This window comes from Pinus tabuliformis, chromosome 7 (assembly GCF_031772625.1).
Source record: "Pinus tabuliformis cultivar Carrire ecotype Pingquan chromosome 7, CPIR1, whole genome shotgun sequence".
Classification (NCBI taxonomy): Eukaryota; Viridiplantae; Streptophyta; class Pinopsida; order Pinales; family Pinaceae; genus Pinus; species Pinus tabuliformis.
In genome coordinates this window covers 539,738,661-539,754,870 of record NC_142293.1, presented here as the reverse complement: position 1 = coordinate 539,754,870, position 16,210 = coordinate 539,738,661, and the positions used below count along the sequence as shown (strand labels likewise).

At 40.7% G+C, this 16,210-nt stretch overlaps 1 protein-coding gene across 2 annotated transcripts in view; it reads right to left on the bottom strand.

Moving 5' to 3' along the window:
* Positions 1–15,992, bottom strand: part of IMPL2 (inositol monophosphatase family protein) — a 322,520-nt gene extending 306,528 nt beyond the window's left edge. The window contains exon 1 of one of the 2 annotated variants that reach the window (XM_089458438.1): positions 14,930–15,992. In XM_089458438.1, coding sequence (XP_089314564.1) covers positions 14,930–15,302 — 373 coding nt within the window. In that variant the 5' untranslated portion in view covers positions 15,303–15,992. The remainder of the gene's footprint in view (positions 1–14,929) is intronic. The other variant, XM_089458439.1, reaches the window with a different exon arrangement.
* Positions 15,993–16,210: the final 218 nt, after the last annotated feature.

The following is a 16,210-nucleotide window of genomic DNA, read 5'->3' as shown; positions in this document are numbered from 1 at the left end:
ACATCTTGTGTCCTCTTGTCTTGGCTTGTCTTCTGCGATCTATGTTTATGTTCTATTTGCAATTTAGTTTAATGTTGATGTGATTGCTAATCTGGAAAAGATATTGAGCTAACTGTGAAAATTGAAATAAACTGCTCTAAGCATAAGAACATACCTAAAATTAACATGGTATCAGAGTTGAGGTGACAAAGCCCAAGCAAGAGTGAAAGAGCAATCACCGAAGACAGTTGGGAAAGGACAAAAGGCTCAATGGGTTCCTCATCCCTCTTCAAATTCACCAAGGGTGAAGTCGAAGCAAAGAATATTATCTGAGTGGCGCAATGGAAGCATCTAATGGCCTACCTAAAGATCACTTCAATGGGAAGTCCGGATCTAAGGGTGGAAGGAAAGGCAGATGCCTTGCTTGCAATAAGTTCGGCCATTATGCGAAGGAGTGTCTGAATGGTAGGGACACATCACTTGATGATGATAACAATCATTCCAGGGACATCTTCAATGATTAGAGGAATGACAGGTAATGCAGGTCATCAAGGAAACGGACCACTCTTCAAAGAAAGAAAGCAACTCTAGGTATGAAGAATCAAATGTTATTTCTAACAAGATAAAGAAGCATTATCTTATATTGGCCCTCTCCTCCAGACTCTTTTGGAATCTGGCTTATTGATTGTAGTGCTTCAAGGCACTTCATCGGATAGAAGGGTGCTCTCTCTAATTTGGTAGAGATGGAAACAATCGTGGGATTATACTTGGAGTCAATGCCACCTATCCCGAAAAGGGTGTAGGGAATGTTACCCCTCAATTGAATGAGGGTAACTCGATTCATTTACAAGAATCTCTTTTATGTACTTGATCGCAAGAAGAACCTGGTGTCCATTTCAGCAATGGAAGTCAAAGGTTTCAAGGTGGCATTCATCAATGGAAAGGTACGTGTTTGAAAATAGAATTTTCAATGATGCTTTTACTCATGCGTTCAGGATTGGCAATTTGTATCAAGTTGCAAGATGGTCCATTGGGGACCATGTCAGTTGTCACATCTCATCTATAGCATCGGAGGTCTACTTTATGGGACCCTACCCGATGTGAGTCAGATGGTGACAAGGATGCCTGAATTCAAAAAGAGCATAAAGGTACATGTCTGAGATGTACAGAAGGAAAATCTTACAAGGGGACCATTCCCCTCATGTAGCAGGTCCACAAGTTTGGAACAACCCGAGGGGTTTGAGATTCATGATCAAGAATCTCATGTATGCAGGTGGAAGAAAGCCCTCTATGACTTGAAGCAAAACACCCCGGGCATAGTATGAAAGGATTGATAGCTGTCTGATGAAGCTAAGATTCACTAGGAGTGAAGCCGATCCAAACCAATGCTTGAAGGTTGTGGATGATAGACCTCTCATACTAGCACCTTATGAGGACAACCACTTTCTGACAGGTGCAGACCCTCTCAATTGCAGAAGTAAGAGGGAGTTGGATTCCGGATTTGGCATGGTGAACTACAAGCCCGTGACTACCTCAATGGAGCTTAAATTTCAAAAGTTATGTGGTAGTGATGCTGGACCAGATTTGGGAAATGCCTTTGAGTTTCATAAACTCATTCGCTTCGATGTTCTTGGTGAACTTTCGTCCGGATACATGTTTTGCAGTTAGCATGTTGGGCTCATATTTGGTTGAACCTCACTGGATTGGTGCCAAGAATCTTCTAAGATATCTTTGGGGCACAATCTCTCATGGATTGAGATACACTGCCAAAAATGTGAAGCTGCATGATTATTCGAATGTTGATAGAGCAGACATTGTGGAGGATCTTAAGAGCACTTCTGAGTGTTGATTCTTTTTGGGTTCTGCTCGATATCCTAGATGAGTAGGAAGTAGAAGATGGTTGCTTTGAGCACCGTTGAGACCAAATACATAGCTACGAGTATGACCTCGTGTGAAGCTGCCTTGTTGCAGAAGCTCTTCAATGAGTTGTTTGTACACATGATTGATACCACCATGATCTTCTGTGTCAACCAGGGGGGATTCGATTGTTGAGGAATCCCATATTCTATGATTGCTCCAGCATATAGACATCAGATACTACCTTATCTGGGATATGGTACATCGATGAGCGGGGAGGCTCCATCGCATTGAAACTGATGTACAAATCGTAGACATTTTGTCATAGCCCCGGGGAAAGGTCAAATTTGTAACTTTCCCGAACAACTTGGAGTCATTGAGGGACCCTCTTATGAGGGTCCTGCATGATGCATGCATTGAGCTCTAGGAGCTCCAGGGGGCTTGGGGTACTTCTTGGAGCAACAAGCGACCATAGGGTGACTCACCCTCCCCTAATGGTGCGTTATGTACAGGGTGAATGGTTCAGCCTTCCCCTGTGATACCCCATGGCAACTTAGGACAAGATGAGTGGTTCTCCTGTTGAGGCATCCTACCCATGCAGTCTGGGACTCATGGGAAGTACTTCTCATCTGGCCAATGAGAAGGGAAATGGGGTTAGGAACCATAGTAGTACTATCGATGGACGCATCGTTGTATCTACCGTACTCCCTATGCTAGGATGACCTCCATTGATCTGGGATCAGTATGAGTGGTTTGGGACACCCTCTTGTGATATTGATCTGGGATCAATGAAACTGACTTCAAGTCAGTAAGAGTGACATAACTCACTCTCTTTTGGAACTGATCTGGAATCAATAAGAGTGGTATGACACACTCTCTTCTTATGGAACTGACTTCAGGTCAGTAGAGAATGGTATGAGACATTCTCGATCAATTCTTCTTCTTCAAAGCTAAGCAGAGCAGAGCCGAGCAGTGCAGGGCATAGTTGAAAGAGATAGTACAGTCTGGCAGATGGATCAACAAATGGAGTTCTCCCTAGTTGAGAGGGAGTGTTAAAATTGGCAACTAGGGCCAACCTCCATGTGGGTCATCTTATTTATGGCAGCTGATATTTTTTCTTGGATCCCTCTCATCGAGAGGTGTAGGATTGATCTAAAGATCATCCTATTCTGATAAGTATTCATGGAGTTATGAATTTATTTGTGTTATAAGTCAATTCGTCAAGGTCGGCTAGCAACCAAATAAACCCACATCCTCGCTTTGGGTCTTAGTGGAAGAGAGATCTAGGAGGAGAATGCCCTAGCCGCAGTCTGCCCTAACCAAGCGGACACAGTCAAGTGAGAAGCCCTAACGCTACAAGGAGGACAGCCCTAACCTATACGTTGGTATCTACGCAGTCTAGAAAGTAACCGAGTTCGTGGAGATATTCTCACTGTTTTGGGTGCGGATTTTAGAGAAGAAGGGCCGTAGCTCTTAACCACATTGCAGGAGGCGAGAAGGATGGCTTGAGGGTTGTTTTGTGACACGTTGGAGCAGTCTTACCTTGCAAATCAGGTCGCAGACTATAGGTGAGTTTAATGATTGTTTTGTGCATGGTTTTGGGGTGTATATCTCTGTTTATAGGGCCACAGTGAGGGACTGCTACAACAGCAGTTGGGAGGTGAAGTTTAGATGGCCGAGAGGCCTAGAAAGGCCCTCCTAACCAGGCCGCAGTCATCTCTAAGGACAGCGAGGCAAAACAGGGGTATTCTCCCTATATGTTAGGCTTGTTTACAATGCTGGAGTGGGAAGATTGCTTCAAGTCTGAGTTGATTGTTGTAGGGAGCTTTGTGGAGGTGCCCAAGTCCTACAACATCACCTTGGATACCTTGGATCCTTCAGCTGAAGTAAGCGGCCTGTTTGGAGAAGATTAGGGCATCGGTGTAAGCTTGTTGGTGTGCCCTAACCAGACTGGTACATGCACAGAACCCTAGGCAGAGATCAGCAGTAGCATGCAGCAGAAGGTATGGCAAGGCTATTGGGACAGCAGCAAGGTATGGCAAGGCTATTGAGGTATGGCAATGGCATAGTGCAATAATGGCACAATTGGGATAGCATGACTGTTAGGGACAGCAGCTACAACAATACAACTAGGCAGCAGTGGCAAGCATGGAGCTGCAAGGGACAGCTGCATAGTAAATGGGACAGCAAAGGCACAATAGGACAGCAGCTATGACATGGCAGCATAGGCACAATTGGGACAGCAGCTATGACATGGCAACAAAGGCTACAATGGGACAACAGCAAAGGCATGGTGCTACAAACTCATTGGACAGTAGCAAGGTGCAACTATGGCACATGGGACAGTTGTGGTAGCATGGTGCAGCTATGGCACATGGGACAGTTGTGGTAGCACGGTGCAGCAATGGCACATGGGACAGCTGTGGCAGCATAAGGTGCAGCAATATGATGAGTGCAACATGGTCATGAGGTCCAGCATTGTGATGATGGGTGCAGCACGGTGAGGTGCAACATGATGACGAGATGCAGCACAATGATAGGTGAAGGAGTCACCTTGGAGAATCAATTGAAGCAGCATGTCTTCAACTGATCTCATGTATCATCTTCTTAGAGATGATCTATGCTCTTATCTAGATAAGTCTGTTCACACCTAATCCTCAGCGGTTGGGTAAACTGGAACGTGAACAGTCATCAAGAAGATGAACTGATCCGTCTCATTTAAGTATATAAACAATAGTTATCTAATGAAATCAGTCTTCTCTGCCAAGTCTGGAGTTACCCTGGCCTGACATGGTATCAGAGCGCAGGTCCCAGATTCCTTGTAACGCCTCTGCCTCTGCCTGGCCTGACATTGATTCTCTGCGCATTGATTGCCTCTGTCCACACCTGATGCACCGGCTCTGAAATCCTTCCGTTGAGGAGATTTCAAAGGAAACGGCGTATCAAATCTTTTACCAGCTAGTATTGAAATTATTTTCCGTCGCCCCTCCCTTCCTTTCACTCAAAAAGTTGAATGGTCTTGATACGGGGCTCTCGACCAGGCGTCTTGGGGATAATAACGGTGAGCACACCCTTGTCCATCTTTGCCTCCACCCTGTCGATCTCACAATTGTCAGGAAGCCTGAGACGACGCGAGAAACTTCCTTGCATTCGCAAGACGCTTTCTACCAAAGCAACTACACTCGGTGAGTAGAAACATTCATGGTTTCGAGGCCACAAAAATTACAATTGTTCTGCAGCGATTGAAAGCACCTTACTGGGGAATCTGAAACCACTGAATGGAAACCATTCTGTCGAGCCCGACATAGACAGGCGAGCAATTCCAAGTCCGGGTTCGAGGGCGACCTACACTTGGCATTCAGAGGTACCCAGATGAGCTCTCTCGTCTTGGCGAACTTCATTCTGGTCTATGGCTCGTCCTGTGTCTTTTTTTGTCTATACTGCTGTTGAATACAAAGAAAAAGGTGATTGCTAATTTATACGTTGCTGCAACATGGAGAATTATGAATTTATTTGCTCAGAAATTGTATATACTCTAGTCATACACCGCGTCTCTTTTAATGGAATAACCCCTACATTCGAGGTGTTGATGATGCACGATCTAATGTATTGATGATGCACAATCTGTCTTGCGTGATATGTTGAAGAAGAAATGCTCAGCTGGTTATCAGCGCCACCAAAAGGAACCTTATCGGCTGTTCACATTCCATTCGTGGGTTTTGAATAGCAAGGGTGACTGTGTATGATTTGCCTTCGCATTTATGGTCATAGTCTCCGCGTCCATATTAACATGAAGCATTCAAAGAACCAGTGGTCCAGTCAGTAGGTCAATCCAGCAGAAATCATTTGCGAGTTGCTTCGATATCTGTGGTATATGTTTCCATAAAGTTTGGTATTAAACCGCATGTATATGCCTTGTTGATGATTGACCAGCATATATATATTGACCAGCTGTTTGAATAAGTTTTGAATGCGCTGTAAGCTGTTTGAATAAGTTTTGAATGCGTTTTGGACGCTGTTTCAATAAGTTTTGGACGCTGTTTGAATATTTTGTGGAGGATATTTTATAAAATTTTGGAGACATTTGAAGAAAACTTAGTGCATAAAGAATTTGAAATCTGTTGCCCTTTTGAGTACAATTTCACTGTATATCAGCAGAAAGTTTTTATCAGCAGAAGTTCTTTTTATCAGCAAAAGTTTTTTTTTAGCAGAAGTATTTTTTACAGAATGCATTCAATCATCTCTATGGTAGGAATAGTTCTCACTGGCAAGGAGAACTATCCTGAATGGTCCCGGATGGTAAAACACACCCTCATCTACAATGAGTTGTGGAAAGGAGTGTGTGTCGGAGAAGAAGACAAAGACCCTGTGCAGCCTACATCAGACAAAGAACTCGCCATTTGGGAAAATAAGAACAGCAAAGCCTATGCATTAATCGCAGCATCTGTAAATGAAGAAGTAAGTCGTCATATTTCATCTTATTCCACTGCCTTTGAAGCTTTACAAAAGCTGAAAGAACTCTATGACTCACATTCTGCACTTGAAGTTGTTCAGCTCATGATTAAACTCTTCACTCTTGAACTGAAAAATAATGATCCTCTTGCTCTTGCATCTGAAGTAAAGTCTATAATGCATGATATTAAATCCACTAAGGTTGAGCTGGATATCCCTCTTATTGCCTTTCTCAAAGCACTCTATCCTACCTACTCCAATTATCTTGAGTCATTACAAGCAAATGGAAATCTTAAAGATATAACCTTTGACTCTCTTGTGAAAAAGTTTGCTGAAAGAGAGAAAGCCTTTGGAAAGAAGACAGTCCCTGAATCTTCTGAAGAGACTGTTTGCCTTGCTCATAAAGAAAAGCATCCTGCTCAAGATTCTACAAGAGGAAGAGGTGGACGAAGAGGAAGAGGAAGATACTTCAGAGGCAGGGGGGGCAGACATTCTCAAGGAGAAAAGGCAGATCTGCATTGCATTCGCTGCAAACGAAATGGATCACATGATGCTTCTACATGCAAGCTACCATGGGACAAAATTGAGTAGAGAAGAAACCAGCAAAAAGGTAAAACTGATGACACAGACAAAGGTAAAGCACCTGAATCCGCTCACTATATTGAGGCACAATGTAACATTGGAGTAAATGAAGATTTGTTTAATGCTTCACTTGCTTCTTCGAAAAATGATTGGTTGCTTGATTCAGGAGCAACCTGTCATATGACTCATAGGAAAGATTTTTTTGAAGATTTCACTGACAATGTTGATGGAGCAGTATACTTTGCAGATCAGTCAAAAATCAAGCCATCAGGGCTTGGCACAATCAGGCTTAAACTGCCTAGTCTTCCAGACTTTCTTCTGGATCATGTTCTATATCTCCCACAGCTCAAGAGAAACTTGCTGTCCTTGGTCCACATCCGCCAGCAAGGTCACTCCATTCATATGTTTGATGGAAAGCTTGAGGTAAGAAAGGCATCTGACCACTCACTTGTCATGAGGGGAATAGAAGAAGAAATACTTCTTAAACTGCAAGGAACCTCTGCTCATGCACAACATTTCTCATATATTTCTCATCATGAAGAAGGTACACTTCCATCAAGTTTATTATGGCATGCTAGATTTGGACATTTAAACTATGACAGTCTTCGCTTATTAAAGAAAAATGGTGTTGCTGGTTTGCCTACAATTCCTAGAAAACATAAGCAATGTGATGCTTGCATTCTAGGAAAGCATAGCAAACAGTCTTTTCATGATTCACATTCAAGAGCACATAGGAAGCTTGAACTCATTCATTCAGATTTATGTGGTCCAATGCCTGTTCCTTCTGCAAATGGAAATAAATATATCATGACATTTATTGATGATTACACCAGAATGTGTTGGGTTTATTTATTGAAGAACAAATCTGATGCTTTTCAAACATTCAAGAATTTTCATAAGTGGATTGAAAATGATGCACAATCTCACATTGGGTCTATTCGCACTGATAATGGAAAAGAATATACATCAAATGAATTTGAAAACTATCTTCGCCAACATGGAATCAAACATCAAACAACTGTGCCTTATAATCCCCAACAGAATGGTGTAGCTGAAAGAATGAATAGAACAATCTTGAATATGGTACGATCCATGCTTTTCTTCAAAAATGTAAAGATAATGTTTTGGGCTGATGTTGTTCTATGTGCTGCATATATAAAGAATAGATGTCCATCTAGTGCTATAAGAAACAAGACTCCTTATGAATTGTGGTATGGACATGTTCCTTCGGTAAAACATCTCAGGATTTTTGGTTCCACCTGTTATGCTTTAATATCAAAGGTACATAGAAACAAACTTGGTGCTAGAAGTCGTAAGTGTATCTTCCTGGGGTATTCAAACACCTCTAAAGCATACCGTCTCTATGATGAAGTAAATAAAAAGTTTGTTGTATCTAGAGATGTCATTTTTCTTGAATCATCCAAATCTGACAGTGTTGTTGAGCGGCAACTTGATCGCTTGGATAGATTCACAAAAACGAAATCATTTCAAGAGTTTGATAATCAGATTCCACATCTTGAAGGGGGGATTCCTATACTAGATCAACATGTGGAATCTTCTTCTGAAGAACAATCTCCCTTGCATGAAACTCCAACACCGGATGATCCTTTAAGTGATGTAATTGATAGAATTGGGAGACTCAATCTTGATTCAGTCCCAACTCAATCAACAGAGCAGCCTGGACCATCTCAGAAAGGTCCCCCAAAGTGGCTGACAAAGACACTTGAAAGTGTTCATCCTGATGAAATTGGAAAAACAGGAACCAGAAATACAAACCGACAAGATGGAGGTGATGTAGATAACTCTAATTCACCTGTTGATATGGATGTTACTTATGATTGTGAATTGAACTTGTCTACAGATTTTGAACCAACTTCCTTCAAAGAAGCTGCTTCTCATGATGAATGGAAAGAAGCGATGCAGAAGGAGTATGATGCCCTCATAAAGAATGGCACTTGGAAGCTGGTTGATCCTCCATTTGGAACCAAACCAATTGGCTGCAAGTGGGTCTACAAGAACAAATACAAAGCTGATGGCTCACTTGACAAGCACAAAGCTAGGCTTGTGGCAAAAGGTTTTGCACAGAAGGAAGGGGTCGATTATGAGGAAACTTTTGCCCCCACAGCAAAATGGGCCACCATCCGGACACTCTTTGCACTAGCTGCTCAGAACGGTTGGAAAGTCCATCAAATGGATGTAAAAACTGCATTCTTGAATGGAGATCTAAAAGAGAATGTTTTTATGTCCCAGCCTGAAGGATTTGTTGTGAAAGGACATGAACATAAAGTATGCAAACTTGTGAAGTCCTTGTATGGCCTCAAACAAGCACCACGAGCCTGGTATGAAAAACTAACTGAGCATCTTCTGAAACTCAACTTCAATCATTTTGATCTTGATGATGCAACTTTATTTGTCAAGAAAGTTGGCAAAACAGTTGTATATCTTGTGGTATATGTAGATGATCTTTTAATGACAGGGAACAATGAAAGCTATATTGCATCCATAAAGAAAGAATTAGGAAAAAGTTTTGAAATGACTGATTTGGGCTATGTTCATTACTATCTTGGCATTGAAGTAACCCAACATCCAAAATCCATATTTCTTTCTCAAAAGAAATACATTGGAGATTTGTTAAACAGATTTGGCATGACAGAGTGCAATCCTCTTTCTACTCCAATGGAACAAAACTTGAAGCTCACATCTATTGAAGGAAAGGAATTTGAGGATGCAACAAAGTATAGACAGCTTATAGGAAGTCTCATCTACCTCACTACTACCAGACCAGACATTTCATTTGCTGTTGGAATCCTCTCCAGGTTTATGCAAAAGCCTTGTGAGGGACATTGGTCTGCTGCAAAAAGAGTTCTAAGGTACTTGAAGGGAACTCAAGACCTTGGAATCAAGTATACACAGGTGGACGACTTCAGCTTGATTGGATACTCTGATTCAGACTTCGATGGAGACAAAGAAACTGGGGTATCTACTTCAGGATATGCTATGAGTCTTGGATCAGGAGCTGTCTCCTGGAGATCACGCAAACAATCAATTCCAGCAGATTCCACAACAGAAGCAGAATACGTGGCAGCAGCTGAAGCAACGAAAGAAATTGTGTGGCTCAGGAAAATTCTTGAAGATTTGCAGGTAAAACAAGTACAATCAACTCCACTCATGATTGATAACACCTCTGCAATAAAGTTGGCCAAGAACCCAAAGTTCCATGATCGTACTAAGCACATCAATACTAAATATCATCTGATCCAACATCATGTTGAGGCCAAAACAATCCATCTCCGTCATTGTTCCACAAATGAGCAAATTGCAGACATCTTCACCAAAGCGCTTGGAAGAGAAAAGCTTGAAAGATTCAGAACGATGCTTGGACTCACCAACATCCCTTCAGATTAAGGGGGGGAATGTTCACACCTAATCCTCAACGGTTGGGTAAACTGGAACGTGAACAGTCATCAAGAAGATGAACTGATCCGTCTCATTTATGTATATAAACAATAGTTATCTAATGAAATCAGTCTTCTCTGCCAAGTCTGGAGTTACCCTGGCCTGACAAAGTCAAAGTGTTGACTTCTATTGTATATGTACTCTCTCTCTCTCTCTCTCTCTCTCTCTGCTGAACTATTGAAGAACATATAAGAAGAATTGATCAAGGGTTTCCCCACATTGGGGTTTGTCCCTAGCTAGCGCCACATCTTGTGTCCTCTTGTCTTGGCTTGTCTTCTACAATCTATGTTTATGTTCTATCTGCAATTTACTTTAATGCTGATGTGATTGCTAATCTAGAAAAGATATTGAGCTAACTGTGAAAATTGAAATAATTGTTCTAAGCATAGAACATACCTAAAATTAACATATTTTCTAATACATGTTGAATGTTGAGAAACTTTGTATCTTGGTGAAAGTTAAACTTGGTTTCAGTTTTTAGTTTCCCTTGGTTTCATATCTAAGTAGTTGCAACGTTTCAAGAAAATTAACACTATCATTACTTCTTTTCGTAAATGATGAGGATCTCATAGCCTCATCTCCAAATGGGCTTTGAAAACATAAAGATTCCTTGACTCTTCCTTGTGATCTTTGGCAACTAGTTATGAACCTTGATTAAACAAAGGTTATGGTTTTAATACCAGCATGGAGACTCTTTCCAATATTAAGATCCTTTTCAAAGGATAGCAAGTTGAGATCATCATTTATTACACCTACTGGGATCCCTTTTTCCAATCTAACCCCTCTTTTAGTTTAATATCTACGTTACAATCTCTCCTCTACATATTACAAATAGAGTGCCTCATTAGTCATCCTCGAGTGGCAGTGCTTCTAATCCCACTTTCAAAACATCTCATCTAAGATAAGACTACTTTGATACCATCATTAATTAAACCCATGACTCTCTGTGGACCTAATCTTGGCAAAGTGAATAGGCCCATGTGCAAAAGGTATAGACTGTCATGTTTCAACATTTCATTTTCTATGAGCAAACCATCCCTATGTGTATCATCAATATGAATTTAGATCTCACCTTCTACATCTTGAGAGCATCTTCAAGGTTACCTCTTACCATCATGTACTATGATCCTTGGGTGATTATGCCTCTAGGCTCTAGGTATTAGAGGTATCATCATTTGGCTCTTCATTTCTCTAAGGAGCTCGCTTTTCACTCCTCTCTTAGTATAACTAGAGACCATGCTAGTACTTTGAAGCCTCTATGCTATTCAAGTTCGTGGGCATTCCCATAGATTGTCTATGGCCTATAGATATTTCCTTGGGTGTCGCTTGCCTTCTTCCATTGAAAAGAGAAATTAATAATGTGATGAAGGAGAATATTTATTGTCAGTTCATTCAAATGACCTAGCTCACCCACTCTCGTCCTCGCTACCCCAATTTAACTGTTTATATACGAAACTTCCTCCAGGGCTCAAATGGACTTGTTGCTCATCGAAACTATTAGTAATAACACTAATCACGTGGTCTTAGAATCTCACCCAACATGAATGATTTCAAAACAATGGTTGGTCAACATAAAAGAATGCATCCCTTAAGAGCATGAACTTTATAGATTGTGTTATATTTAGACGATGGAGATAAGAAGCATTTAGTTTTCAAGTGCCCAATTTATCTTTTAAAGATTCTATGAAAACTCTATATCTCTTCTTTTGTTATTTTGACTACAGACGCCTAGACTATTTCTCAAAGAGGTGGTGGTTTTTGAGTGTGAGACACTAGAAACTAATCCAAGACATACTAGATTGATTACAACATTCTTCAAACCCATTTTGGCTAGTGGGAGAATCAAGTGCCCTATGACCACCATTGATATTCAATTGTATTAGACCAGTCATATAGCATCTCAACATATGTATTATGGACTTTCATGAGATCATCCCACACTGTTGAATCCAATGATGATATAATATCAAAAATGCCCCCTTTTAAATCTAGAGTCTAGACTAGTGCTTATGATCAGGGCCACATCACAAACTTGTTTACTTCTTCAAGGAGATCTTTGGCCTTGGTTGCAAGTGGGGTTTCCTCCATTTCTCTTCCTACAAGGAGTACAATGATGCCTCAAGAATAATTCCCTTAAACCCTCTCTACCATAGTTACCAAAATTAATCAATTCTACATGGATTCATGCGTCTAACTTGGCTAGTTCCAAAACAAGTCACATCAACATGTGACATGGCTTGACTCACTAATTGAGTCATTGAACACATCTAATTTGTTGCCTTCGCATAGCCTCACGAGTCAAGAAAACTCCAATTATGTAGACTCAACAAGTCAACTATTTCTGCGAGGAGTAAAACAATGCCTCGAGGACAACTACTTTGAATACACTCTACCATAGTTGCCAAATTCGATCGATTCTACATGGACTCATGGGTCTGACTTGGCTCAAGTTCAAAAACAAGTCACATCAATATGTGACATGGCTTGACTCACTAATTGAGTTAATGAACCAGTTTGATTCACTAGTTTGCATAGGCTCACGAGTTAAACATAAGTGTGTGCGAACTCTACTAAGCCAATCAAGTTAACTTGCCTTGACTCAACAAGTCCAACTCCCTAGATTCAACAAGTCAACTCAACTCCAAAGACTTTTTGCAACAAACCTCCAAGTTTTATTGAAATGAGTGTAGTTTTTATATTTTTCAACTTTTAGGTTCAATTGAAAAGTTTTAAATTAAGAATAAATTGTTGAAATTGTAGCAAACAAAGTTTTCTAGCTTGTGCCTTACCCAGTGAAAACCTCAAGTTGTCCTCACTTCAGTTAGGATGAGTTACTTCTAGTTTACTGGAATAAACATCAAGTTAGCATGCGTAAAGTTGGAGCTTCAATTCAGTGGAGCCTTCACCATTTTGACTACAGAACGAGGTGGCAGTTAGCAGTTCAGTTAGAGCGAGTTAGTCTTCAATTTTGATTGAAGGAAGAGCAAGTTAGATCTCCAGTGTTGATTAGAGAGAGCACGAGTTAACAACTCTAGTGATGATTTGAAGGAGAACAAGTAACACTCTCAATTAACTTGATATTAGAGCTCGAGTTCTATATTTAATTTGGGCCTCCTTGCATGGATCGAAGTTTTCCTATAAAAGGACAAAGGTGCAAGGATTATTAATTGTTTTGTGCACAAGGTTGTGTGACAAAGCAACTCACGAGTTTGCAAGAAGAGTCTTGTTTGTGGAGAGCGCAAAGAACTTGTTTCCTAAGAAAGAGGAGGAACAAGTGTGCTAGAATTTAGGAGTTGCTTGTGCGCAGGAGAGAGGAGTTGAGGTCCTAAAAAATAGGAGTTGAAGTGCGGTAAGAAATAAGGCCTAGAGAGTGCTAGGAAATAAGAGATCAGCGCAAGGAATAAGGGGCTCGAGTGCGGAAGGAAGGAGGAGAAAAATTGAAGCAAGACATCAGAGTTTGCAGAGCAAGTCAAGGAGGCAGCACGCTTTCTCAAGAGAGGCTATTAGCTGAGATTTGTGTGAGAAGCAGGAGGCAGGAGGCTATTAGCTGAGATTTGTGTGAGAAGCAGGACGCTTTATCAAGAGAGACAAATTGCTTTGTAATAGATTCAATTGCTCCAAGGACAATCAATAAAATAGCCACATCAAGCAAGCAGGTTTTCCCTGTTGGGTTTCTTGAGAATACAAAAGTGTGTCAATATTTATGTAATTTGTTTTTATCTTTGTGTTTTCATTCCGCTACTTATAAGTTGTTAAGAGGCTTTCTATCTTGATGAAAGTTAACTAGTTTCAGTTTTCAGTGATTCATTTAAGTAGTTGCAAAGTTTCATGGAAATTTAACATAAATCCAAAATCAATTCTCAACTCTCTGCTACATTAACTCAATTGCTGACCCAAATTTGAAAAAACTTGCTCTCAACTCGAGCCACTCTTGCATTCAAATACTCTCGAAGGCACTTTATAATTCCCCTGTAGCGATGATGAGACTTTGTTGCTTCTAAATGGGGAAATCCCATAAACATTCCATTTGTTTCTATAACTTATCGTTGGTTACACTTTCGTCTCATTGAGCCATTTTGGTATTAGTTGAACCTACATATAACCTAAGTATAACCTATGTCTAAATAAAAGATGTAGTCTAGCTAATAGATGAAATGAATTTTTTTTGCTAAAATCTGGCAAAACCATTTTCAAGCAAGATTGTGATTTCTTGTTGTTTAAAATGCACTTTTGAATGCCTAAATGGATTCAGCACCCTAAAAATAGCCCCTGAAGCACTCCAACTTTGCAGATTAAACTGTTGAAAAGCCAAAGCAAAATAGACTAGCCGTATATACTAAACATATGGACTTTATCTTGACGTATTTCAGCCGTGTCTCGACCGTATAAATGGAATATATAGTCCTTCTGTTATTGACTGTATTTTAACCGTTTCTTGACAGTATTTCAGCCGTAATGTATTTGACAATATTGCAACCTATCTTGTTGTATCGTATTGTATTCGTATGCATATCCGTACACACATAGTAACTATGGTATTCAGAAACGAGGCTTTAAAACAACTTGCTTGGAAAAAGTTAGAAGGGCTGGAACTATAACTTACTCAGATCTTCCTTGTCCAGAATATCGACATTCTTTCGAAAATACTGCCGTATAACTTGCCCGGCGGCATCTGCAACCCTATTCGCGATTTTCACGAACTCGTCCCGCTGCTCGTTGCTGCTTTCCAAGCACTGATTCGTCATCCTGGAATACTTCAAACCCTGTTTAAAGCCGAATTTCTTCGCAGAAAAATGACCCGGCCTATACAAAGAGCATCCGACCGAATTAAGAGAGGCCGGACGCTTTGAGAAACTGTAATGTGAGAAGAAATTTGCAGGAGGAGATGGAGGTTTCCGCGAGTGCCTATTGAGTTGGAAATTCGGGAAATTTATAGCAGTGGAGGAAGTGGCGTACGAGAGGGATGAAATGTACATGGCAGTGGGAAAGGATTTAAAATTATTGGCCAAGAAGGGGGGACTCTTTATGGAATCCTCGTGGACAAAAACAAGTGGGGACTCTTTATGGAATCCCCGTGGACAAAAACAAGAGCAAGCTGTGTTTGCGGGATTTGAATGGAGGATTTCGACAGCTGCTACGTTTGACAGGAGGGAATATTTGTGAGCCTATTCTCTCAGTGGCTTTGTGACATGTTTTCCATATCGTTGGGCTTTTGTGTGCATTCGTTCCACTCGCTAAGTTGAGGAAGTATTTGCCACGTGACACCGTATTCTGAAGCAAGAGGACCGTCTAAAAAATTATGCCCATATGTGAATAACCCCAAAAAATAGAAAAAATTAATAAGCACGGATATTCGGATGCCGCAGCTAGCTCGGATTCTAGGGATGACATTTGCTGGCTAGATGGATGTGTGGGTGGCTGGATTGCGAGGAGGCGAGACAATTCCGCCTACAATGGCAGCAGCACCCACGCCAAACAGTATCTATTTCTTTTGAGCAGCTAGTATAAACAAATATATATTCAGCAGCGACGGCGGCAGCAACTGGAACTGGAGTTAGGGCTCAAGCCGAAACGGCAACAGCGGCCGGAACTTCCATATTCTGGAACTGGAACTGAACTCCGAACTCCAACATAAAGCACTCGGGCTAGCGCTTTGAAAGTTATGTAGTCTGTTTTGAATTATGGTAATATATGATGTGAATATTATTTTTATAAATTAGAAGTTTGAATTATGCTAATTTATGATATTAGTTATAAGTTTGATGGTTTGTTTAAGGACTAGGTATTACAATTTTGGTATTGTTATCTCTTTTAAATTATAGTAATTTATGATGTTTGTATTATTATAAGGTGTAAGTAGGATGGTATTTTAGAGACTTTAAAA